Here is a 25,514-nt window from a genome sequence, read left to right on the forward strand (position 1 = left end):
GAAACGTTAGTTCACCACCCCGCCCATAAGAATTAATCCATGGAAGGTCACCATCACAGCCTATATCTGGAAGGGTAACATCACCACCCCGCCTATACCTATCCAGGTACATCCACACCACAGCCTATAGCCGGTTTCGCAGCACATCACAACCCCGCCCACAAGACCCCTGCCAGGTCCCAACCGATCTAATACACTACTCCTGTCCCATTCATGCAAGCTGTCGACTTTTTTACAATCCGAGACTGGTACTGGATTCCATCAGCACACTTGAGTGCAGATAGACGGAAGAGGATAGGAGGATTTCCTGAGATATCTTAAGATTATTGGTCACACGGTTAGAGCTCAAAGACTAAAAAACTACTAAATGATACTAAAATTGTATCATCGGTTCATTTGCATCCTGAGGAATGTGCTTCTCTTTCCAAACTTGAATCTGAGCCCCGCTAAGAATTCCTATCACCTTCTCCATCTGTTCCGTGTTATTACAGTTTAAATTCAACTACCAAATTGATCATAAATTTTGTAAAATCTGCTATTAATGGCATTTGGATATCTTGCATGGTTCTCATTGTGTATTTGAATCGTTAAAAAGCTACAATTAATTTCACAATGATTTCACATTACCAGCGATTTCAACCGCACAATTTATTTGCGCTAGTCCTTGGCACACAATATACCCTGATAGCAGACAAGTGTCACTATAAACTTGTAATAATAATAATAACCGCGCAATTCCTTCATCTTTCTCCCGACACTGGCATTGAAGGTTTTAGCTGAAATTGTAAGATGGGTGACTATATTTCGTAGTGGGTGCTGTATGCTGTTACCGTGTCTATGCGGGAAGTTGGGGACCTATCGCTATCGGCAATATTGAATCTTACTAGCTCCATATCCTGCTTCAACAGGGTACAATCCTCACAAGAAGCCTTTAGGTTGAGGTTCGAAGGCGTCCTGTCCTCACCGACTGAAAAATGATATATTGGAATGCGAGCTGTACAATTCGGCGCTTTTGTAGTCCGGGGTGATCTGAGATAAAACGACCAGCAGACAACGAAAATACACAAATTCACCTTGGTTTCGATGTCTAATATCCCAGTTGCGAGAGTAATATCCCCGAAAACTACTGTCGCACTAGCAGGTTGAGGTTGTTTGTTGTGGTCTTTTGGGACCAAAAGGGCTGCCGCTGCGTAACAGTGGCGTGAAGCAACAATGACCCCTCGCACTTGTCATTTTACATTCTTTTGGGCTACACAGCGCGACGGGATATGTTACAGTAGCCTTAGATTAGTAAACAGTGCACTAGTTGATGACGTTCTAGCCGGGAAATTGGAATCAACGTCATTCGTAGGATTAGTTATGGGCGGTTGAACTGCTGGAGTGCTGGTATATCGAAGTAGCAAGTGATGGTTGGGTTTTGGAAGTGCATGAACGTCCTCGCGTCAGGTCTTAATATTTTCTTCGTGGGGGATGTGAGCAATCGATAGTTTCTTGTGCCTTGGCACGGATGTTTACATTTTATGGTACTCTGTTCCGATGAGTCTATCTCTATAAATATGTTCTAAGTCGCAGTTTCACTGCTGCGTGAAATAGAATGTCATGGTCGACGGCGAATAGAAACATCTCGACATTCAAATATGAATGACAATTCGATCCGGGCAAATCTTGAATAATTAAAATCCTGGACGCTGATCAGATCTAAGTGTTTTGCAATTCCACGAACGTGCGATTGGATGTGCCAGTTGAAGGTTGAACTTGGATGTAGCGTTCACCATAAAAGTTGATATCGATTACACACAATCTGTTGGTGTTGTTTCAATTGCACTAGACTAGACTAAATCACGGCAGTCACTGGCAATGTGCTAATTAAAAGATTTTTATCGATGATCGAAATACGAGTATGCTTCAATAATCATGTTCATGGATACGGAAATGTACTAATTTCAATTTACCTACACATTAAGGTGTATCATTAATCCGTATCTAGAAAACACATCGAAAACATGTATATGAACACTGCGTTGGTGTGTCAGAATAATAGACATAGTTTCAAGACCTCGCAGGAACATTCTGGACGCCCACAGTCGATGAAAACTCGCTTAACGCTCTGGATCTATTGCAATTACCCGAACCATCGTTTCTTGTAACACATCAGCGATACCCCGTGGGAATTCACTTCATAATAAACTGTCATTTCTCCACAATCTACGTTTACACTCTCCTATAAAGTCAATAATTTTGAACCTATGACTCAGTGTACGTTTGGATTCGGATACCGGCGTGACAGCATCGTCGGAATGTTTTCGTTAATGGTACAAGGCGTATCTATATCGATGATTTTATCAATGATCTCTCATTTCTGTGATTAATACGGTTAGCTTTGATCTGAAATACTTACTGGAGCAGCTTTGATGTTGGGTTAGACAGTAGACACACTAATAGATATACAATGAACATTCAAGAATGGGCTGGGAAGTTTTCCTTTATTTCAGGTATTTTTTATTGTGGTAAGCGTCCAGTTAGAAGGAATTCTTCGCTCTAGAAAAGGAACATTATTATATCAGCCGCAATTTATAGTGCTAATTTTTAGGACAACGAGTATGGGAGGTTGCAGGATTGCAATGCCAGGTGTGGTAGAAATGAGCGAAGCCTCATTTGTGATATCGCAAATCTTCATGAACAAAGCAGATATGGCATTGTCATGTGCATTTTGTATGTTACGTTACCAAAATATTTCAAAGTCTAGATGTGTTTATGTACCACGATTTTCTTCAACTGAGAAAATAGAACATGAAACCGCAGCAAACAATCAACGGGTATTCTCACTTGCACGTGAGCGGCATGTTGCTTGTTGCTTCTGGGTGACAACTGGCAACTCGAACTTGAAATTTATAAAAACTGGTATCGATGGAATGTTATTATCTCGTATATTCCGAATCCAAATATTATTAAAGTCAGGCCACCACAAACTCCTCAAAATCGCTGAATGTGAAAATCGGTTTTGGTAATTAAATGGCAGCGCAGGGAAGCAACAGGGCGCGGCACAAATTAATCTGCCTCGCCGATGGTAGTAGGCTTGATCAATCGACAATGACTTCACATCGACTTCACGAACCGCAGGTGTAGTTTAAATTGTCGAATTGCGACGGTCAACGTATAGTGCAAAGCAAATACCTTCTTTTACTAATGTAACTGTAAGCAATTCCCATACATACCACGAAAACAGCTCATTGATTTTACTCACAGGCATTGATACCAAACTTTTCATATTTGTTAGTAGTTAATGGCAAAAAAATAGCAGATCAAAATTGCTTGGTGCTGTGCTGAAATTGTAGAGGGTACAGCGCTTCCGGACAGTTTAATACTCAGCATGCGTCTTCATTATTACATCGCTATATACCTCAAAACCTGCTAACGGGCATAGCACGAATGACTTTCCAGTCCGGCAACACGTTTGAAATCTCGCAACCGCAGTTACGCATAGCTCCATCGCCAACCGCAGTTCCTCTATGTTGTTGTGACATGACTTTATAACGTCAACCGCCAACTCGTTTCCAACCTCGACCAAAATTAAGTTGACGTATCGGGTGTCATCTTAACGCACCCTAACAGTGCCTTCCTTAGAACACTTCCTACAAGACTGGTGTAATGTCGATGACGATCAGTGCATTTAACAGATACGTATATAATTCAAGCAAACATCGAATAGCATTTTACAACCAATAATAGCTCAGAAACCTATGACATTGATGAGAGAATAATTTCAGCTTCCGCCCGTATTCCGGCGTATAATGAATTATAGATCGGGTGAGTAGGATTCCGATCCATCCAAATTGAATAAAAGCTAACACAAACACGCTATTTATGATATCATATTACCACATTTACTATACTATACTGTACGCGGTGCGTTATCACAGTGCCTGATAGCAGAGCAGTTAGCAATGCTTTACTACAACTATTCATTCATGTCGGATTACGAAAATATTTATATACATAATAAATAGTTTCGTTGCTTCTGTTATTCGGTCATATGTTGTCAGTATTGTTGAGCAAAGTGGCCTCACCCGGTATAATTGAGACGTCATAAGGCTAGATCAAGTTGCAGATATTGCTATCTTGAGGTGATGATCACGTTAATGTTCTGAAGGCATGAAGACGATCTTGAAGTTTTTGATTTGCTGAAAACGGTGCATGGATAATCTGTTAGAATTTGCTGCGTAGTCTTATATGTCAAATAGAGGCACAAATGTTTCTATTGATTTATCAGGTCGCTCTTAGAAATTATGACAGTAATCCATCGCTGAGTTCTTAGTGATATCACGTTTAATTTTCTATAAACGACGCCGATATATAAGATTAAACGGTATTTTGTGACGCACGACCTATGTAGGACGTTATAGGACGTTGCATATTTTTGTAAGTTTTGTTTGGTGTTAGTCGTAGTTGTCTATGTCACAATAATTTGATGACATCTGATGTCATTTATTACGGCGCATTGCAATTGCTGCAAACAACGTCTAATTGCAAATCCAACAGGAGCCAGTTTGTTGTGGTACGTTGGATAGAAACTTTACGAATAAAAACTAAGCCGTATGTTATTTTGAGGGAATTTATATAACATGTAGTTACATCATACCTATGCCAGATTGAATTTGTTAGTAATAAATCAGTATATTTTTGTTGGCGGATAGCATCGTTAGTTGATTTGTGGATATGTGAGACATTGAGTATGTATTATGCCCTATAGAGTAGATCTATAATTTAGTAAAATAATTACCGCTTTTGACAACATATAAATGCACTGTACGGTACAAATTCCCGCGTTTCACCGCTTTGAAACTGTGTACGACGTTGTTGACTTGAGGTCGACCCAGATATGGGACGCTGAAAAAGAGAGGATAATGGATCTTTTTACAGCGTTGCGCCACCTATTCGCATAGAATTCCACTGACAGTATCCAGGAGTATATAGATACGATCCTGCTATCGATTAGTGCAAGGCGCGTTTGTCGGGGAAGCGAGCTTTTCCACCGGATTCGTCGAAAATGCGCACCATTGCGAGTTCATCATCTGCAAAATGTCGCCAGAATTGCATTTTGTCAGGGCTCGAAAGAAGGATAAACATACCACCACACCGTCGCCACCATCGATGCATTCACTTATACGTATATATCGACAAGTCTAACCAAACTGTTTAATCCACTCCACTTCAATGTATCAAGTTACAGCGTGGAATCGAGTAATCGAATCAATACCGTCGTATATAAATGTCGGTGATCGTGTATCACGCTGTTGTGCTCGCCGTTTCTGTGTTATGATGGTTCCTTCCCAATGCGTAATTATGTAAGAGTTCGATCGATTTTTCGAACTAGCAAAATTCCGCCTTCCCTTAATGTTAGAAAAAGTATCCACAAGTTCAAATCTATACCGAAAGAGATTCGCTTAATGAAACTTCATTACTGAAAGCGTGTTAGAACGTAACAGGCCTAACCAGTATGATAGAATATATGATTAAGCGAGTATAATATAAAAACAGATATTATAAACTGTAACATTTCAATTTTGTTTTAGAAATACATATAGGAAAAAAAACGAATATCAACAGTGACGGCGGGAAGCATGGATGAATTTAATGGGACTGAAATAAATTTCCATTGCATGTATATACCTTTCTGTGACGCAAGAGATTGCGACAGGGAGCTCTATGACAGTCCAGTAGATTGCCCGGATTGCAACCGCGGGATGGTGGCCCTACATTTCACTATTCTCATTTTAATGGCAATCTTCATAACCATGGGAAACCTGGGAATCATACTCGTTATCAAGAGGTAAGTATGCTCATAATGCTGATTGCTCATTATTTCGGTCCTATAGTCTACTTGATGTTTCCATGATATCATCCGTGTAGGCTAAATATAGGAGAATAGCGCGGCCGTGAACTTTAAGAAGTTGATAGGCCGTGGTGCATGGTACCGGTATATTATAACGTTCTGTGTGCTATCGGTGGTGTTTCATCATCCGGTAATGCTTCCAAAACGGTGATATGTTTGGATATAGCTGTGATATGTCCTGAACTGTCATCTCGAGCTAAAATCGAAACCAGACATCTGATAACTTTCTGCGCAAATTCGGTCAATTATAGCCTACTTGTCTTCTAAGTTGGCGATTCGTAAGTACGTACGCACTTCGTACTTCCCTGGCGCTGTTTTATTTTCGCTAAACGGAAATCGATCACTATATGCTCCATCGCTCCAGGTAAGATAGCTAAGCCATAATTTTTGGTAAAATCGATGAGTAAAATGCGTTATAATATTATAGCATCTGTGCTATAGGCAAGGCAGTAGGTGTTGCTTTTGTTGTTGTTATCGTCGACCATTGTGCTTCGAAAAGCGACACCAACATTTAAGTGTTCATACGTGATCAAATTGAAATGATATATAAATTCTCTGCAATAAAGGTGTGGCGATCAGACGGGGAAATGCAGACTTTTCTAAACACAAGGCAACGTGCTTGACTCGGTTTTTACAAAGGCAATTACTATCGCCGTAACTGATGTAAGCCTATACTGGCAATTGTTCAGATTCGTATAGAAGAAACAGCGTCTGTGTGATCGTTTGATATTCGTAACCCAATCCTACGTATCTGTCAATCAAACGTCATGTCACAAAAATTACAAAGCGCCAGCTATACTCGATTGACGGGTATGTTTATCAAAACACGTAGCAATGATTGGAACTGAGACCTTCTTCCAAGAACAGATATCAATGCAAAATAAGATTGAATCAACAGTAATACTTGTGAATAATTCAGGAGCCGTATCACTCAAACATAATTAGTGGTTGCTCGGACAGCAGTACGTACATTTTAATTTCTCAACTGATGTGAATCCCTAGGTATTCGAAAACCGAATGCGTTCTATTCTATACGTGCCCGCCACAGATATTAGGCTTATAGCATATTGTGATAAGGTGACCGCATGAGTTGCGAGACATTAACTGTTATAACTTATACATTCGTTGACGTAGAATTAAGTGCTCTGAAGTAGAGTACGGAAAATTATTCATCGTCTTCATATTTCAATAATAATTTTACGCCACGAAATTCACGATATTTGAATTCATGCTGTCCTTATCTTTTTTGTATATATATGTACGGCCTTAGTCTCAAGTTGATAGCTCTCCATGACGTTTCTAAGAAGGATATTTTCTAAGTATTATGATTCATAGTTTTATACTGTAATGATAAATGTAGACTTTGCGAACTTATCAGGTCATCGCTGTCGTATCGGCTATCCGTTATGCCTACAAATGCCACAAACATACGATACCAGAGGTGTTTTGATAGGTACTAACGTGTGGGGTACTCGGGATATATTAGAATCTTGTATCCCTTTCGCGTATTCACGTCATCGCATTCGCATACGGATTGTTAGAAAATTTAAATATCGACTCCTAGTCTGCAAATTGTAACCTATACATATACGCGTCTGCTCCAGAATCGGTTAAGCTTCTCGCGATGGTCGCTGTTTCATATGTTTGTCTAGCACCTACTCTTTACTATATTAAAAGAGAAATTATGGAACAGATATGAGAGCGACTATTTCTATTATTAAAACAACCGCTACAACGTGTCTCACGACCTCAGATATAAGCGACTGATTTATTGAATCCGTTGCAGAAACAAAATCTTCCACAATTCCTTCAATATGTTTAAATGCTCACTGGCATTTGCCGATCTGCTTGTTGGCGTGCTGGTCGTCCCGAGCGGTGCGTACGAGACTGCTAGCATCATGATGCGATCCTTTGACCCAACGGCACGTAAGTTGCACAATGTATACATGTAGTTTATAGCACGTAAAAGCTGCGGTCCATGTTGGCTGATTAATCTACATCTTTGGATGACAATGTAATTCGGTATCATACACATATTCCGAAGCTATAGTCGAGAATTGCATAGTCGATATCAACACAAAAATGGGTGATCTCGTTCACCAATTCATATATTTTATCGTTTACAACGATACGTTAGCTATATAAATTCCTCGCGTAGCGTAATTTGCAATGCGACTGTATGATATGAACTTTACTTACCACATTACATATCTGCAGCAACTTTACCTGATGACTCTGCCTACCTACACAACATGCATGTTTCAGTTGTATCTGATATACGCGTCTCATGTTTGCGAAGTAACATATATTGAGTGTATAATATTGTATTGCTTATTGAGTCGGCGTTCGCAGCAGAGACCGAAATGTAGTTATTTAAAGATGTAAACACTTTTTGGTTACCCTGGTATGCAGGTTTACAGTGCTCTAATAATGAAAGCAGATGTTTGACGTGGTTGCACTCCTGTATATCTTTTGACTCATTCTAGGTCCAAGCCGTAATGAAACTTTGGTCCAATTTTATCCGGCAAATGTGCGCTTTAATGCTATTGTTGCGTTTGGTATGGTTTAATAAACAAAACTGGAAGCTTATCACCTGCACGACGGTAGATGGTGGCATGCAAAATGTCGCTACATGAAAAAACACAAGATAAACGATCAAGATTCAAAATCATATATGACGGTTACAGGACATCACGAATTCAATGGTGCGCGGGGTAATGTTAACAATTGATCTGAGATGAAAATCATATATTTGTTATTTTCCACTTTCTGAGTGCGGTAACTTTGTTCAAAGCGGTAGCATAACGTTTTTTGACGTGACGCATAATCGTGTATATGTGATAAAACGATTGGCGATTTGAAGTAAGAGACCTAATCGGAAGCGTTTGTGCGTAACTCTTCATATTTTGGATTCCTACCTTTTACAGTTCACGGCATCACGAATAAAACAAAAGAAATACAAAATTATGCCTAGCCGGAATGATGAAGAGTCGCTTTTTTAGTGGTTCATATATGTATACAATCGATTAATTACGCGTTTTTCCCATTTTCATTGTTTGCTAGTAACAGAGTTGCTAGAATTTGAGCTGAACCTAACGGTTGGTATTTTCATTCGTAAAGACTTACACACAATAAGAAACGATACTTTCATGTCGCGTTAAGTTTAGGTGCAAGAAATAATAGGGTACTCAGACCCATTTATGCCGGACGAGTCGTATTATATCAAGCCTGAGATGGCTCGGTTCGGCTTATATCACTGTACGAACCATTTCGATTATATCTGCCGATCGTGGTATATATTGCGAATAAAAACTTTCAATAGGCGGAGAGATAGCGCAGTGGTATAATCCGCGGCTGCAACACCAATGGGATGCGGGTTCGACTCCCACCGAGGTCGACTTCAGAATTTTTAAGTCTGCGTGTGGGACGTTTACCTAGGCTGCTCCTCGCCACCGCCTCCGCGTGAGCGGTGTCGTACAAAAAGCCTAGAAGTGGCCCGTGCTATAAGTCGGCAGTTGCGGAATAAAACTGAAGAATATCGACCTGGTGTAAATGACCATAGTATAGTCGTCAACGACCATGAATACCACAAAAAGAAAGCTTTATAAGTAACATTGCAGCCTGACTATAAAATCTGTCAGGGAACTAATTTTCACGGTATAGTTACGGTCACAAAAAAAATAATTGAATTCTTTAATCTTCAAGGACGACAAACGGTAAACGAAGGATATAACCCCCCAATGGTAAATATCTGCTCCACCTGGTTGCACCGTAAAACTTCACGTTGCTGATCACGATAGGATTTAGCGACTTCAACCAATAAACAAGGACTATCAGGTGTAGGGATTTGCCAGATACAATTTCAAGTCCACTCAAAACACATTTCCACGTCTCCAGCGAACCAAAACTAAGCCAACTGTATCTTAATCCGCTCCACTGTAAAATACAACGTGTTGTATAGTCCGGTAGACGATTTTCCACAACAACTGAAAACGCATTTCGGCGATTTCGCATATCACGACTTGTAAAATCACGGTTACGTAACGTAAATGTCCCCAGATAAGGCACTGTCCGTCGCTCAATGCAATCTATTTGTGGTATACAGTCAGGCTTGTTGTTGTTTGTGGTATTTATGGTGTTTGTCGACTAATATTATCATTTAAACCAGAGGTCTCAAACACGCGACCCGCGTCGGCATTTTGGATTTTCAAGTATCGACATTATTTACCCGCCACATATCTGCTTTTTAGATTTGAGAGCTTGTAATTCACTCCAAAACTGCCCAAAAACCCTGAACTACCCGTGAACTTCAATATTACAATACTTTTAAAGGCACTGTACGGTGGCAGACCAGCTATTATGTCACATTACCTGTTCACGATGATAAAACATGACCCGTTGAAATGATTTGTGACTGAAAATTGTAATTTCTACATAGCCGTGATCTTCCGTAGAAATGCTTGTACTCGGGCTGACTATGGAGTATATGATGAAAATGACTTGGGTCGAGTCGGTTCAAACGTTAAAATTAGAGAAGGACTTGTGACTTGGAACGCTTTGGGTTACTAAAGCCATGGACGCAACGAACTATCAAACTGTCATGATGAATACTAATATATAAGAAGGTCGTAGCCGGCGTTGCGTAGCGTAGCGGATTTCGCTATCTAAGCAAGTCGGTATGGCAACCATTGGCACTATGTTTCCTCCTTGACATATAGTTAGCTACATCTTGGCTAAATCTTGGATCTCTATCCATGTTATTATCGCCAATTAAATGTGAATCCTGAACTCTTTTCTTTTTGTTGGTGGTCAATATGGGATCAGCAATACGATCCGAATAAGCGCGGTGTCTTGAAAAAGGTTGGAACGAAGTATGTGGTGCTATAAGGCAGCAGCTCAGCAATCAAAAAATGGAATATTGACCCGGTGACGGTAAATGGTAAAAAGATCGTTGAAAATAGATGTTGATGCACCATGAACACTGAAACAATAACAACAACAACCCGTATTCGATGCAACTGAACAAAGATGTGACGTTCATAACCGTCCTAGTTATGACAAGCAGCTAATCTCCCTGATAATCTAAGATTGCTATGACGTCATTTCCATCTACGCGGTTATCGCTCAATAATGCTATCGGTATTTCCGCGTGAATTAATAATATCGTTGCAGTTCACACTGCAGCAGTGGTTCTTAATCTTCTTCAGCGGCGACACCTAAATTTGATGGGTGGTTGCGTGCATGACCTGAAAAGCAAACTGATGACTGAAAAACATGTAATGACTGACGCCCAATGGCGGCCTCATTGCTATCTGGTCTATGTGATGTCTAAAAGGCTATAGTGCTGAAAAGGAGGTGATCACTTTCTGCACAGCCCGCATCAAGTTACAGTTTTGCACCAACAATAAGACAAATAACTAAATAAGGACCTAAGTGAAAAAGGGACAAATCTCATTAGTTAGCACCGAGTAGTCTTTAGTTTATAGTTTCAAGATTGGTTTAGAATCCTGCACTAGAGCTTTGTTCTATGTTCAATTCCTAACAGATTCAATATTTGCTTTGGCACAGTTGAAAGCTGTATCAAGACCATGCTGTGTGTTTTGCATTCCGCGACAGAATTCGTGTTTGTATGGATGTCCGGTGCACCACTTCAATTGCCATATCCACATCTACAGGCTATAATTGACGATAAATAGATTTGATTTTGCTCGCGCATGCCGCGTTCTTCCGTAGAAATTGACTGACTTCAATTGTTTCAGTGAATCGAACGGATTATTTAATCGGCAAAGATGTAGCAATGATAAGACCGGACTCGATGTGCGACAGGTGGGAAAATTGGAATCTAATTGCTATCAATTTCCGTGACTTTGGAGCCTTGCGATACATTTTGCGTCATCGCTAACAGGGACTTTCGGTCCTAACATGTGCGATTGCCAAAATGGCTGTCACCGAATAGTTCTGTCGCAGCAATCTGATGCGGATCGTGACGAATTTTTGTTTCAAATAATGATGAATTAATCTGATAAAACGGGGCACTTAGGTAATCAGACAAAGAAGTAGTCGTCACTGAATCTGTTATATATATTGAGTTGCATTTAAAACCAACGCTGTTTTGAAACACTATGTTTAACCATGTTTTAAACAGTGTTTCAAACAAATGCCCTTTAAAAAATGTTTTTTTCAAACGTTGTCTAATTATGCAATAATTGTGTAAATACTTTTGCTAAAACATGCAGTATGAGCCTACGGTCGATTTAGACCCAATACAGTCGACGTATACAATGTGGGGTGGCTGGAACCCCCGAAATCGTCGCCGGTTCAACAGTTATAGCATGTAGATATAGATCAGTGGTCGGGAATCTATGGATCGCGAGCCATATATGACTCTTTTGGGTATAAGATATGGCTCTTTGCCAAATATTTAGTTTTGTACTGAATTGATCAATATTGCAGCGACTTGTTAGTAAAATTTCATCACGGCCAGAATAATTTTTCTCGTGTCAGCATAAACATGTCTTGCAGAGGTAAAGACAATACCGTCTGCAGGTTTGGGGGCTCGGATCCCTCTTTTCAAAATCATCAAATTTAAGTTACTGTCACGGCGGCGGTTAATATCACTCGCAAATTCTATGTAACCGACTCGAAATCTTCAATTGTGCGATACGTTGATCAATCAAAGAGCATAGCAGTCATGGCGACGCTCATTTCAAAACGCTGATTTCAAATGCACCTTGTCTTCCTGATCTACGTCGCGAAATGCACTGTTGTGGATGAGACATTCACAATTACAAAATCGAATTACAAACAACGCCATAGCTATCCACGTTCTTGACTTGTAAGTATAGCTCTGTGTAGTAGCGGCGATAAAATGTATGCGTGTAGCGCAACGTTATGTTCCCGCCGAATACTTTGGGAATTGAGAAGTCGATAAGTATTTCGATTTTCGGAATCAGTGTGACAGTCACATTCGATTAATATCAGTTATAATAAATTCTAATCTACTTACGATGAATTTCCTTATCAATGGTGAGGCTTGGCCCGTTATGTGCCTTACCTCCCGTTTCGAGCTTTGTTTTCGAACAATAAATACCAGTTTTTACAGAGAAAATATGGCGCACACGAGGAATTCCATGTAGTGAGTTCAAATTAGTGCTATGATGACGTCACGAATTTTGAATTGTGACGTAACAGTTTATTGGCATGTATGGATCTTTGGGAGTTGAGATGGAAAAAAATAGGGCCAATTTGGCTCTTCGGACAAATAAGTTTCCCGACCACTGATATATATCATTGACACGGAATGAGTGTTCTGATGATGATGACCGCGGACCGTAAAAATGCTACATAACGATGTAGTCCTAGTTAAAGATATTTTTGGTATGTTTATGACAGTGGTCGGAAGCCCTTTTCGTTGAAGGAGCCATCTTTCCCCCATATTTTCAATTGTCAACGTCAATCCACTGTGACTTCACAAGTACAGATTCGTGACGTCATGACCAAAACAAAACAAAAAACAACAAGAACATGTTTTAAACAAGGGCCCTGTTTTAAACATGTTCGTTTTAAATGCAACCTTATATATAGCAGGTATAAATAACCTCATTCCTGATAAATATTTGTTTCATTAATGGGATATGAATATCGTATTATCGCTGTTCGCTACATGAATCCTAGTGATGCGCAATGGAAAATCATATCTCGAAGTCTGACAATGTAATGTTCCGGCCGTAGATCGGCCTCATCGTCATGACAAGAAACGAATGATCTTGTGATTTTGGGCCATTCAAATCTTGGACTTCCGATGTTAGGACGAACACTGTTTGAAATCTCGTAAAACTTTAGTACGAGCGAAGATGAGCCAATTCCGTGCGAAATGAACATTATTTCACGAAAATTGCACTCAGTGTTAAGAAGTTACGACGTTTTGGAAATCGACAATTTTCTTCTCATTTCGGGTCTGTTCAGTTCAGGGTTTATCAATGTAATACTCATTATGGTGTAACTATATAATTGAATATTTTATTGATATTGAGATGAACCCGAATATTTTTATTTCTAAAATGCATTTGGTTGAAACATTGCTTAAAACATTTCACACGACATAACGCCACAAAAGTCACAATTCGACTGTTCATCGTGCCTAATCACCTGAACCTAATGATGACTAATAGACGGGTGCAGCATCAAACACCATAGGTATGAGTTGACTCTTCGGTGGAGCACCGGTCAAGAACCACTGATATACAATGTTCCTTTCAATTCTATATTGGTTGCTCACGATTACCCCTGGCGAATGTCAGCCGAGAATATTCGGGTTCATTTCAATACGAATATACTACTCAATCGTATATTGAGGTTCATTTCCCCCAAGAAGCTCTTCAAATACTAGTGGTACTAAATGCTTAATTACAGTTGATATTTGACATTTGCATTCATTATTAGCTTGTTTGACGGTCTATATTTCCAAATTCAAAGTTCAAATTTCCTAAAATACAGTTCATACGCACGGAATTGCTCATTTATACATGTAGCGATTTTCTCGAGATTTCAAACCGTGTTGGCTGTTACATCGGAAGTCCAAGTTTGGAATGGCCTTCTTCAGTATTATCTCGTTAGTAACACTGAACGCAAACATAATGTTCAATGTTCATTCGGCGTGTGGCATGCAATTCCGACTCATCTTTACGGTATCGCGGTAGATAGAAAAGTGATAAATGTAAATAAGCTTTTGAATCGACTTCGTCAGTCCGTCTGGCCGTGTCGTCCAAGTTAGTCGTAATTTGAAAACAAAACCCATAATATCAAGTTACAATCCGGGAGTGAACACTTAACATTCCGAGAAGTCTTGTGACTTCGTCTCACCATACTGTTTGTGCAACGCATAGGCACGATAGGCAAGTGTGACATGGATTCCAAACTAATAGATAGTTGCGCAATTGGCGAAATGGCTCAGCATACCCAAGGGACAACAGACAACAATTCAAATGACATACCAAAACGTTTCATTCTGCAAATCTCATCGATTCTCGCCTTTGACGGTATTTCCACCCCTACAGAATTAGTGTTGTCCAATCCCGTGCATTCAACCTGCATATAAGAAGACTTTCGTACAGCTTCATACTGCATTTGACCAATTATCCCGATACTTGAAATCTTTTGTAGAATTTATCAAGAAGATATCGGCGGGCCGGGTATGTTCTTGAGCATGATAAGTGTACTTTCGGTGATGGCGTCAATATTCCATCTGGTGCTATTGAGCATTGATCGATTCCTAGCCGTTTGGTGTCCAATAAAGTACAACCAGGTATGGATAAGAGTTGCAATGCAATACAGTATCGGCCTGAGGTCATCCCAATGCCGTTTTCTAGAGAAAGGCTCTCAAAGATAAGTGCGCTATCAGTATGATTATTTTCGTGTGGCTCGTAAGCATCACGTTATCGGTCGTCATACCAATGAGTCTGGGTCAACGTCATTTCATGTAAGATCTGATTTCGATTTCCTGCATGTTCTTTGGTAATTTGAGCGGTATGATAGGGAGCTCTAGCTGTGATTTCCGTCGCTATAATCATTCCACATTACAGACACGGGCTATCGCCAGCTATGATATTCACTCTGAAGACCTCGAACCCGTCAACTGGGATATTTTACGCAACATTCGGGTTGGGATTGCCGTATTTAGCACTGCTCGGGTTGAACACGGCGACTGGATCGATAATTCTCATCAAGCACAGAAATCTCGTTAGGCGATCGTCCTTGTCGCCCAGCTTGAATTCTGGCGGAAGACGAAAAGACGAAGTGAAGGCGACTATAACGATTTTGGTTATGATAGTCGTGTTCACGTTATCGACACTGCCGGCCATGGTCGCCGTGACTTTCTACAACGGCACAGAACATAAGAAAAAAGGTGACGCTACCATTCGTTCGGTATGATGAATATTGGTCTGTTCTGCGGCGTAAAGGTTATATTATTGTCTCGATTCATTTTCAGATCATATACAGTACTCTGATACTGCTTCTCGTCAGCAATAGCGCGTGGAACTTTATAATTTACAGTTGGAGGTAAAACTGATGCGCAAGCGGCAGTTACTTCGGATGTTTAAAACGAATAAAACAATAGTAACACAGATGGATTAATTACAGAATGAAGTAGGGTACAGATTATTAAGTTATTTCGGATCAGAAATGATTGTCCTATTATATCAACTGGAATAATAAAATGCACTAATAATTCCACAAAATCCATATCTTTTGTCGCTTGGCCAACCATTCAGCATTGGAATTCCGTTTATATAAATAAGTGATTGGTTGACTAAGCACAATTCGCTGACTTCCTACCAGTGTCGGGATCAAGTCATTACCTTCGAGTCACAAGTCATCTCGAGTCATTGCATATTTTGACTCTAGTCAAGTCAATCGATCTTTGAAGGGGACTCGAGTCAATTCAAGTCACCCGAATTTTAGAGGTGACTCGAGTCAAGTCAAGTTAAGTCAAGTCAAGTCAGGAGTCAAGTCGCAGTTCAAGTCAAGTTGTCTTTTCAAAGTACGAGGTATCGTTAAGTCATTGCACTCGCCGTCGAGGACCGCATATTGAATTAAATAGAAATGCAAAAAGATGTTGTATAGCTCACGCACGCGTAAAATTGCGCAACTACGTAAGTAACTGTCTATAATTATACCCCAAAATAGATAATAGAATACGAAAATTCAGATAGTTGGAACGAATTAATATGATGCACTACCCAATTATAAATAGTCATGGGATACAATTTAAGCCTGTGCCAATGGTTGACGAATAATAAAAACTATATTCGAATTCAATTTAAATAATACAAGAGGTTTGTTTAAAGTGAGCACCGGGCACCAATGACTAGTCCATAGAACAGAGATGGAAACTTTGCTATTATATTACTTTCCCAGTGGTAGTACAGCTACTACTATTGCTACAAAAACGTACGCTGTAAGCTCCAATCACTTCGCGTGTGGTTGATTAATTTGTGATAGAACAATGAAGGTTCAGTAAAACGCAATGTCATTGAATGAATGAAATTGGTCGCTCTCACAAGTCGAACCAGCGTATCGAGAACAATCCGAACATACGAAAGATATAGCGATTTTTATCGACACCGAATACTAGATGACTTGAAATTGACTGGTAAATTCTGCTCCGAGTAACGAGTCAATCCACATTTTTGAAATGCCGAGTCGAGTCAAGTCAAGTCATTTTTGCAAAGTGACTTGTGTGGAGGCAAGTCATACGAAAAATGTGACTCAAGTATGATTCAAGTCAAGTTATTACTCGAGTCATCCCAACACTGCTTCCTACATGTAAATTGTTTTCTTCTTGCTATTGTGTTGTTGCGGGCAAAGCTCACGGCAGAGAGTCACTTAAGATTCACAAACTGAAAGCTGACTATTCCGTGCAAACTTTCAAGCATATAATTTTTGAAATTGGCGTCAAGGCATATATGCTCGTTTGGGGCGGAAAGGGATTTCATGCTGCATGCACCACGTGGCCTGTGGGCCAATGTTGAAATAAGAAGAATTTCAACTGACGTCGTTATATTGACGTGACAAATTTTAATGCATGAAAAAGGTTCACAGTGAAGAGTCTACCAAGGTTCGCTTGTGAACGTAAACCTCCAAATTTCAGAGGTTCGCACACAAAACGCAAATGTGAACCTCACGTCACACCATAGCCTTTTCCCCATTAGAACTAGATTGAAGTACGCTTGCGGGTCTCGCCCCATCGGCATGATTGTATATCTTGCAGGAACAGTAATCGATTTGCTATATTAATGTTATAACAGTAATATTCCCGAAACTGCCGTGGCAATACAATCGCGTGTTCCAGAGACGACCGCATTTTTTTAACCGAATTCAGAGCTAAGCCAACAAACTATGCAAACATTTTAGTAAAAATATCATATGTTTCAAGTAATTTCTGTAATCGGTTCAACCCGGGCAACGAAAAGACAAATCGATGTAATCTGTTCCTGCACAGAAAACCTATCACTTTTTTGCGTGATTCGAAACTTAACTTCACGCTTATAATGACAACATACTACAAAAAATATTATGAATCGTGTCCAGTCGATCCCGTGTTCTTAAAACGTATCAAAATCCGGGTATGCCGTATGATAGAAATTGATTCTATAGCATTCTGCACGTTCTTATCTGGTATGTCTTCAGAAACGATAACTTCCGTAAAGCACTGAAGAACCTCTTTACGAGGAAACAGCAACGACAGAGAGCCATCATCCGATGGAAACAACTCAAGTGCAGCGTATTGCTGCTAAGTGAGGAGAAACGTCGCAGGAAAAAACTGATTAAATTGACCGAAGCTTCAAACAGCTACTCCAGCGAGAAAATGTAATGTTCCTACAATATCTATATCAGAGGTTCTCAACCGGGGGTCCCAGAAGCATTTTCAGGGGGTCCGCGAAGCCTCCAAACTCACATATTCAGAATGACCGTCTGAGATGAAATATGTTACTGTGCAAACTCATTTTCCTGCCTAATTACCAATAGCCTTCTAATACAAACATATTGCTGTTTAGAGATGTTTGTATTGGGGGTTTGGATGAAAATTTGTTTGCAAAAATCCATTTTCTCATGTGGTATGCATAACCGATATTCCAGAATAGCAATAGGAGAAGCTGCTATAGATATAATTAATTATGGTAGACTTTATATGTTCACTAAAAATATGTTTCTCAATTTTGATGCCATATATGGTGCGATCATACCCAAAGGTGTCGTCGGAAGCGTTGCGCGCTAATTATTACAATGGCCACCGCCTATCTTTGTGGAAATGGCTCTCGTTCATATCTAATAGACGGCGCGTATTTCCCTGACACGATCGCGTATTTCGAGAAATTTATCTGCAGAATTTGCCTTGAAATATTAAAAGTCTTCACAATTTCTACATATGATGTTATTTTCGAGAATGGTAATTTTGTTGCTGTTTATCTCTAGCCTACATCTGATATTTGCAGAGGACGGGTTATGGTTGCACGGTAATAGAGCTTAATATGAACTAAATCTTTGTGGGTCTGCGGGGGTCCGCGACGACAAAAAGGTTGAGAACCACTGATCTATATAATTAGATCATGTTCGTTGTGCGACGTAGGGTCTTAAAATCATTTCAGCCATACAACTTATTTGAACCCTTTTAATGAAAGCTTTTACTGCTGCTATCGCCGAAGCTTGAACATTGACCTTGTATCAGGATTGTGACCAAGTCACAAGCTCCTGAGTCACAAGTCAATCTCACTTTTATAGACATGATCGAGTCAAGTCGAGTCAATTTCAATTCGCAAGCGAGTCAAGTCCGAGTTCAAGTCCCCTAGTGGATGGTCGAGTCCGAGTCATAATGTTTTGTTTCGAGCCGCGCTCAAGTCATTTTGTTCACTGTTCAGTTTTTAGTTCCATCTGGTTCTTACCCACTTCTTTCAACTCTTCTCCAATGACATAGAATGGGTGACATTCATATAGTCATTTACCTCCGTCTTAACAGTTTATGGCCCTATTTTCCAAGCATTTTTACTAGGGATGGTGTGAACGTGAGGTTCACGTTCGTGTTCTGTGTGTGAACCTCGGAAATTTAGAGGTTCGCGTTCACAACAGAACCTTGGTAGGTTCTGCACTGTGAACCTTTTTCATATATTACAATTTTCACTTAATTAATACATATTTGGTTCGAATTTATTGCATTTCAACTGCGGGCCACTCTATGTGCATGATGTTGGTAGCATCAAAAATCAACACAAAACGAGCATGCCCATTGACAATCTCAAAAACTTTACTTGCTTTGTTACAAAAGTTTGCTCGAAATATCCAGCTTTCCGGTTGTGAAAATTTAGTGACTCTCTGCTGCGATAATAGCCCGCAATCACACGACATCAAGAGCGAAGTACACTACATGTAGTCAGCGAATGATGCTTACCCGACCAATAAATGAGATTGATATCGTTTTCTGATGCAACAAATATAGCAGGTTTACTGTATCATTGGAACCAAATCCGTGTGATTGAGCTGTTGGCTACCGCTGTATAACTTGTACTAAAATTTCAAGAGCAAGTAGGCCTATAGAAACCTGTTTTACACTCTATTCAACATCCATGTAGCAATAATCAGACACCGAATGCATTGTCCGGTCTGGCCTATAGACTTTTATCGTAAGCTTATATTCCCTGGTAAGTCCTCGTCGAAATTGTCACAGTTGATAAATTTGGCGCCGTTTAAAACGCTAATATGTACTTCAGTACTGTGGCATTATGTGGCCCGAGTTGTCGCTAGGTATCGTGTACAAAGCCTATCACTTCATGAAAAGATAGGACTGGAATTTTAGCGATATGACGTCATGAGGTTCACGTTCGTGTTCACACAGAACCTTTCAAAAAGGTTCGCGTTCACACGAACCTGAACCTTTCAGAGGTTCACACCATCCCTAATTTTTACCGATAGACAAAATATCAATAATGTGGTAATTTTACTATTATTTGAGGTTACAAAGAAATGCCTGGCTTGGCCGTCCTAGTCTCTATAGTCATATGACATGCTTCGAATCATGCACATTGACTCGAGTGAGGTCGAGTTACTACAAAAATTGATAATGCAGTATGATAATATACAGTAGGCCTACAGCGGAATTCGCTGGCCCTCGTTTCCATACTTCGATACAATATGATCTGCGGTATACATAGTGACTTCGTTTTCGAAATCAACGGCTAGTATTCTTGTGACGATCTTGCAAGAGACTCGATCACTAATGGGAAAGCATGCATTTCGATGTGGAAAGTTACATATACTCTAACAAAATTGAATACCCATTCCTTTGAATACAGGTAAAGGCGAAATCAGACGAACGCCAACCCCAAAAAAGGACTCGCCGCTGCTTCAATTACACCAGACACCACTATGTTAAGATGGAATAGAGCACTTACAAATCATAAGCGCGACTGAAGATGTATTGCTGTTTAAAACGAGGCTTTCATTAGCTTCTTCGCAGCTCTGCGATAAGAAGCACTTTCACTAACGATTGGCTTTTCTGTTTTTATTGGCAGAATTTTACGACACTTCTCTTTTTTGGGCAATTTTCCATACAATTATTCTACGGTAGTGAGAAACGATTGTGTTCGTGGTGTGCGATACTTTTCACTAAGCAAGAAAAGATGAGAACCGATCACAACGGACCAACTGCAAATAATTATTCGTCTGGTAAAGGATTGTTATCAATTTATCGCTTGTGTGTTGTTTAGTATTGTTGGACTCTGTATCTGAACATAATTTTCGCACTGTGAAAACTGAACGAATAAACCAGTAAGCAATATACCCATGTACCTTATGCGTAGAACAGGAATGTCACGCATGCGCACTGGAGGCCGAATCCGATCCAATGGATAATTTTATCAGTTCCGCGAGGCAATGCTTCGCAAATAACAATACGCTTGAATTATAGGCCTACGACACGGTGTGATAAATACCTCCACGTAAATAAGGGATTTAAAAACTATTTCCATTTGTCGCCTTATCGAGCGCGACATATTATTATATTCCCCCTAAAAGCCAGTGGTCGTCAGTAAGTAGGGGAGATGTGGTACCGATGGATCAAAAATTGCAAAATGATCTCCGGCCCTCAAATCTTCAGCCGAGAATAGCATATCTTTTGGTGTCTCAACACTTCGATACAAGCTCTACCTATCGCAGACATTTACATGAATATCCGCCTTTTCAAAAAATATTTATAAACGTTTAAAATTTGTTGCTCGAACGTGTCATCGGTCCCCACCCGGTGGGTCCTATGGCACACGACCATGGGACCTATGATACATACGCTCAAAAACTCAAATTTGTCACTTTGTTTGTTGCGTACTAAAAGCTAAGCTACAGCAAGCCAATGAAGAATGTTTTGTCGCGACCTTCAAGAATAAAATAGATTATATCAACTCAAATGTTAGCATAAAATCATATTTTGATTTACGCCTAAATTTACAAAATTAATGCCACATATATATTACCCGCAAATCGACATTTTGACTTTCAAATACATCGTAATAGCGATATAACACCACAGGTAACTATGATTTACAGCCTATATATATGTAGGCGAGTTTCTGTTGTTAAGTGATTAGTTGGTCCATCTATTTTGCTTGATTTGGCTATGGTACCATAGGTCCCCCACCCCATAAATATTGTAATTGACTTGAAAATAGTCCACTCGAGGATGGTATTGATTAAAAAAATATGTGCCATCATATACCCTGATACAAGCCCTATACTTCACATCAAAAATTATGGCGGGTTTGTCAGTCTGAAAGGTGATATAGAATAATGCAAATGTCGATCCAAATTTACTTTACACCCCTTAAAACGTAAATCATTCGTCACGGACCCCATAATTCACGCAGGTCGATTTTCTTTGCATGTGAGGAAAGATTCTGTCAGTATGTAATTGTAGACGAATTCACGGAGTGTAATCATGGAATTATCATGGTGAATTTTTCACGTATTTTCGGTCCCAGTGATCCATCGGTACCACATCTCCCCTACTTCTACTTTTCCACAATACTCAAGCCGGATTCATCTACTTATTTCACATACATACGTAGTTTTGTTTGTAAATAACTTACACTTTAACAGCTTGTGATGATGAAGCATAAATACTATTTACGATAAAACATTCTATCATATAGCTGGGCCCAGTGTGAAATGTTAATATGTGGACTAAAATGATAGGCTAATTAAACTGAACCGGACATTTCGTTCACAATGGAGCCTGTTTATCTATTTGCCGCGGTTACGTAGCCTACGTACGTCGTACAAATAATCCAGATTCAAAATAAATACAATGTAGCAAAGAGTGCCGTAACAATAAAAGTCCATATAGTTTGGTTCAAACCTTGGTTATGTGGCCATCGTCACATTTACACGCTCTGTGCTTCAAATTGTTGCGCGATCATTTTCCAAATGCCTGATTCGTAAAACAAGTCAATCAGTGCTCGTGATTATCAGTCCCAAACATCCATTTCTAAATATGTTATAACTAGGAGAGAGAGAGATGATGATATTCTTTTTCGCTTGCACCATCGAGATGCTTTGACGACGGAGTTGCGATACGGCCGTGAGGTCATCTAGTCTGCGCCCCCGTTTTTTTCTCCTCCATGCTATCCGTGATTGCTGGGCGCCTAGCAGGATAGCTGCGGATACCAATTTTCGAGTCTCTGGTATGACCGGGCCGGGAAGCCGGACGCATAACTATTACACTATCTCGCTCGGGCCGTGGAGTCGGTACATTTTACCACCGACTCCGACATTTTCAATATACCGACTCCAACTCCGTCTTCGAACGCACCTACTCCGGCTCCGACTCCGACTATTATCCTCACACAACTCCTACTCTAGCTCCGAATCCAACTGTACCACAAATTTACTTCGAAAATTATATGCCACAGTGATGGTTTAATGACTTCCATGTAACCATTAAACATATGGAAACATATCTATTCACGATGGCAGACAAAATTGTTACATTGTGGCACAGCTCAAAATACTCTCTGTGCAATTAATACCAAAGTATTTATTTCGAAATATCTTCCCTATTTTTATAAGTTGTAAGTTTTTATATCATAGACAGGCAACGGATATTCTAATGGGCCGCGGGCCACTCAAAATGGTTCTCGGGCAAAATTCGTAGAGGCCGCGGGCCGCATGACTTCAATATCAAGATAAAAATTGGCAACACGGTTCAACAATCATGTTTTGATAACTCTACGTCAGTACAACACTGTGCTCTCCAACATGGGCGACGGACATAGATAGCAGTAGCACAAAAGAAATAATACTATATTGAAGAAATGCAAATACAACAAAAATATCATGATCATCCATTTATTCTATTTTGAACTTTTGAGCTGCGCACGATACCTGAAAACACTATTCAGCGACCAAAAAAGGGGTGAACAAACTTTTTGTTATTCACGGCCGCATTTCGTTTCCTTAGGTAGCCTACGCGGCCGCATTCAGGTGCATACTCGTAATGAACTAACTGGAGTCGAAATACCCACGTTAAACTGTCCATGTCCAATTGTCCATTGCCGGTGAATTCCGGGCTAATCTATTTACTCATGTCGGCTTACTATATGCTCACCGAAATCGTGAGTAGTTATGTTATGCGGGCCGCGTGTTGGTGACCCCTGTTCTAATGTATGAATCATTTAAACATGATCCTGTATAATCACAATGTGGATAAAAAAATAGCAGTTCAGGTCTTGTGTATCAGTCAGCAACCAATACAGAAATGTACAAATTTCCTCACAGCACATTATACTGACGACAAGCAAGCACGCACACACACACTGTCTCACTACTATTAAACGAGACGCTTAGGAGTACATAACACCATAACACATTTGAATAAAATATTCATATTTATTCCCGAAGCTTTTCGGCTGACCCTCGTCAGGGGATATCGTCAGCAATATTGCGAGAATTCGAATAACTATATGTTCAACAACAATATATATCGCTAATTATTACGTCACACAAAAAATATACAAAGTTGGAAAAACGAGAGAACTGAAGCGTTGGCACGGTGGTCAGAAACAAAAATTAGGCAGTAGCAGCGGCTGAGCTACTTCCTTGAATTTTTTCTCTTTTGTCAACTGGGAGGCAGCGTTTGGTTATAGTTGCATCAATTTTACAAGGGATGTCACTTGAAAAACCAAACCATCTATTTACTCTTTCACAATATCATGGCATAATTCCAAACTTTGCACCAATTTGTGATGGCATCAGCAATTTCACATTGTTCACGAAGAGGCATCTTGCAATGTTTTTCTTCCAAGCAACTGAATTGCAATTTGCAAATAATGTCAGAATTATCAATATTGCCACTAATAACAATGATTGTTGGTAAATACAAATCCTATTTTTATTTATTTTTAGTACTTCTAGAGACATTTGAAAGCACTTGTTGCATTTTCAGGAATTCCAACCACAACCGTTTCGTGAATTTTTTATTTGAAAAGTTTGAGAGCCACTGGTTTGTTTGTTTTGCGGTATTCATGGTGTTTGTCGACTACTATGGTCTCTTACACCAGGCCGAAATTCTTCATGTTTATTTCGTAACTGCCGACTTATAGCACGGCCCACTTCTAGGCTTTTTCTAAAACACCGCTTACGCGGATGAGGTGGCGAGGAGGAGAGAACCATGGTCTTGTTTTTGTTGTTTATTGAACAAAAATATTTGGCGCTTATCGCCTGGCGGCCTTTTGCACCACGGTCAATGGCATTGTACAGGTATGAAATAATTACAAAGTATGGAATAATGTAAACACACTCAGATCATAAAATGCGGTTACCCCAAACCACGTTCATAAGGCGGGTATTTGTATTTTTCGATTCAGAAAATTATGAGGCAGTTTCGCTTCATTACTAATAAAACTCCAGAGCTCCCGTCAACAGAGTAACGATCTGAGATAAAATATCCTACTGTGCAAACCCATTTTAATTGCTAAATTGTCAATAGCCTACTAATACTAACATTTTGCTGTTTAGAGTTGTTTTGTTGGAAATGTGGAAAACAGCTGGATGAGTAAGGTCAATCACGGTGACTTCGAAA

General features: G+C 39.8%; 1 protein-coding gene across 1 annotated transcript; it reads left to right on the forward strand.

The window, feature by feature from the left end:
* Positions 1–1,575: 1,575 nt before the first annotated feature.
* LOC145442851 (histamine H2 receptor-like) lies at positions 1,576–21,226 on the forward strand. The gene is made up of 9 exons (XM_080320880.1): positions 1,576–5,830; positions 7,680–7,819; positions 11,653–11,719; positions 15,056–15,197; positions 15,262–15,371; positions 15,475–15,817; positions 15,882–15,952; positions 18,083–18,262; positions 20,740–21,226. Exons 1-9 carry the CDS (start codon positions 5,622–5,624, stop codon positions 20,741–20,743), a joined length of 1,266 nt encoding a protein of 421 aa, XP_080177006.1. The 5' UTR covers positions 1,576–5,621; the 3' UTR covers positions 20,744–21,226.
* The last annotated feature ends 4,288 nt before the right edge of the window (positions 21,227–25,514 follow it).

This window comes from Botryllus schlosseri, chromosome 7, assembly GCF_051294905.1.
Source record: "Botryllus schlosseri isolate E-star chromosome 7, Bs_hap1, whole genome shotgun sequence".
Classification (NCBI taxonomy): Eukaryota; Metazoa; Chordata; class Ascidiacea; order Stolidobranchia; family Styelidae; genus Botryllus; species Botryllus schlosseri.

Excerpts from the sequence above, each read along its gene's own strand:
- LOC145442851 (XM_080320880.1), top strand. The coding sequence starts at position 5,622 with ATGGATGAATTTAATGGGACTGAAATAAATTTCCATTGCATGTATATA. Across the intron at positions 15,372-15,474 it reads CTGGGTCAACGTCATTTCAT|ACACGGGCTATCGCCAGCTA; the intron begins GTAAGATCTGAT and ends TCCACATTACAG. Across the intron at positions 15,953-18,082 it reads TTTATAATTTACAGTTGGAG|AAACGATAACTTCCGTAAAG; the intron begins GTAAAACTGATG and ends GTATGTCTTCAG.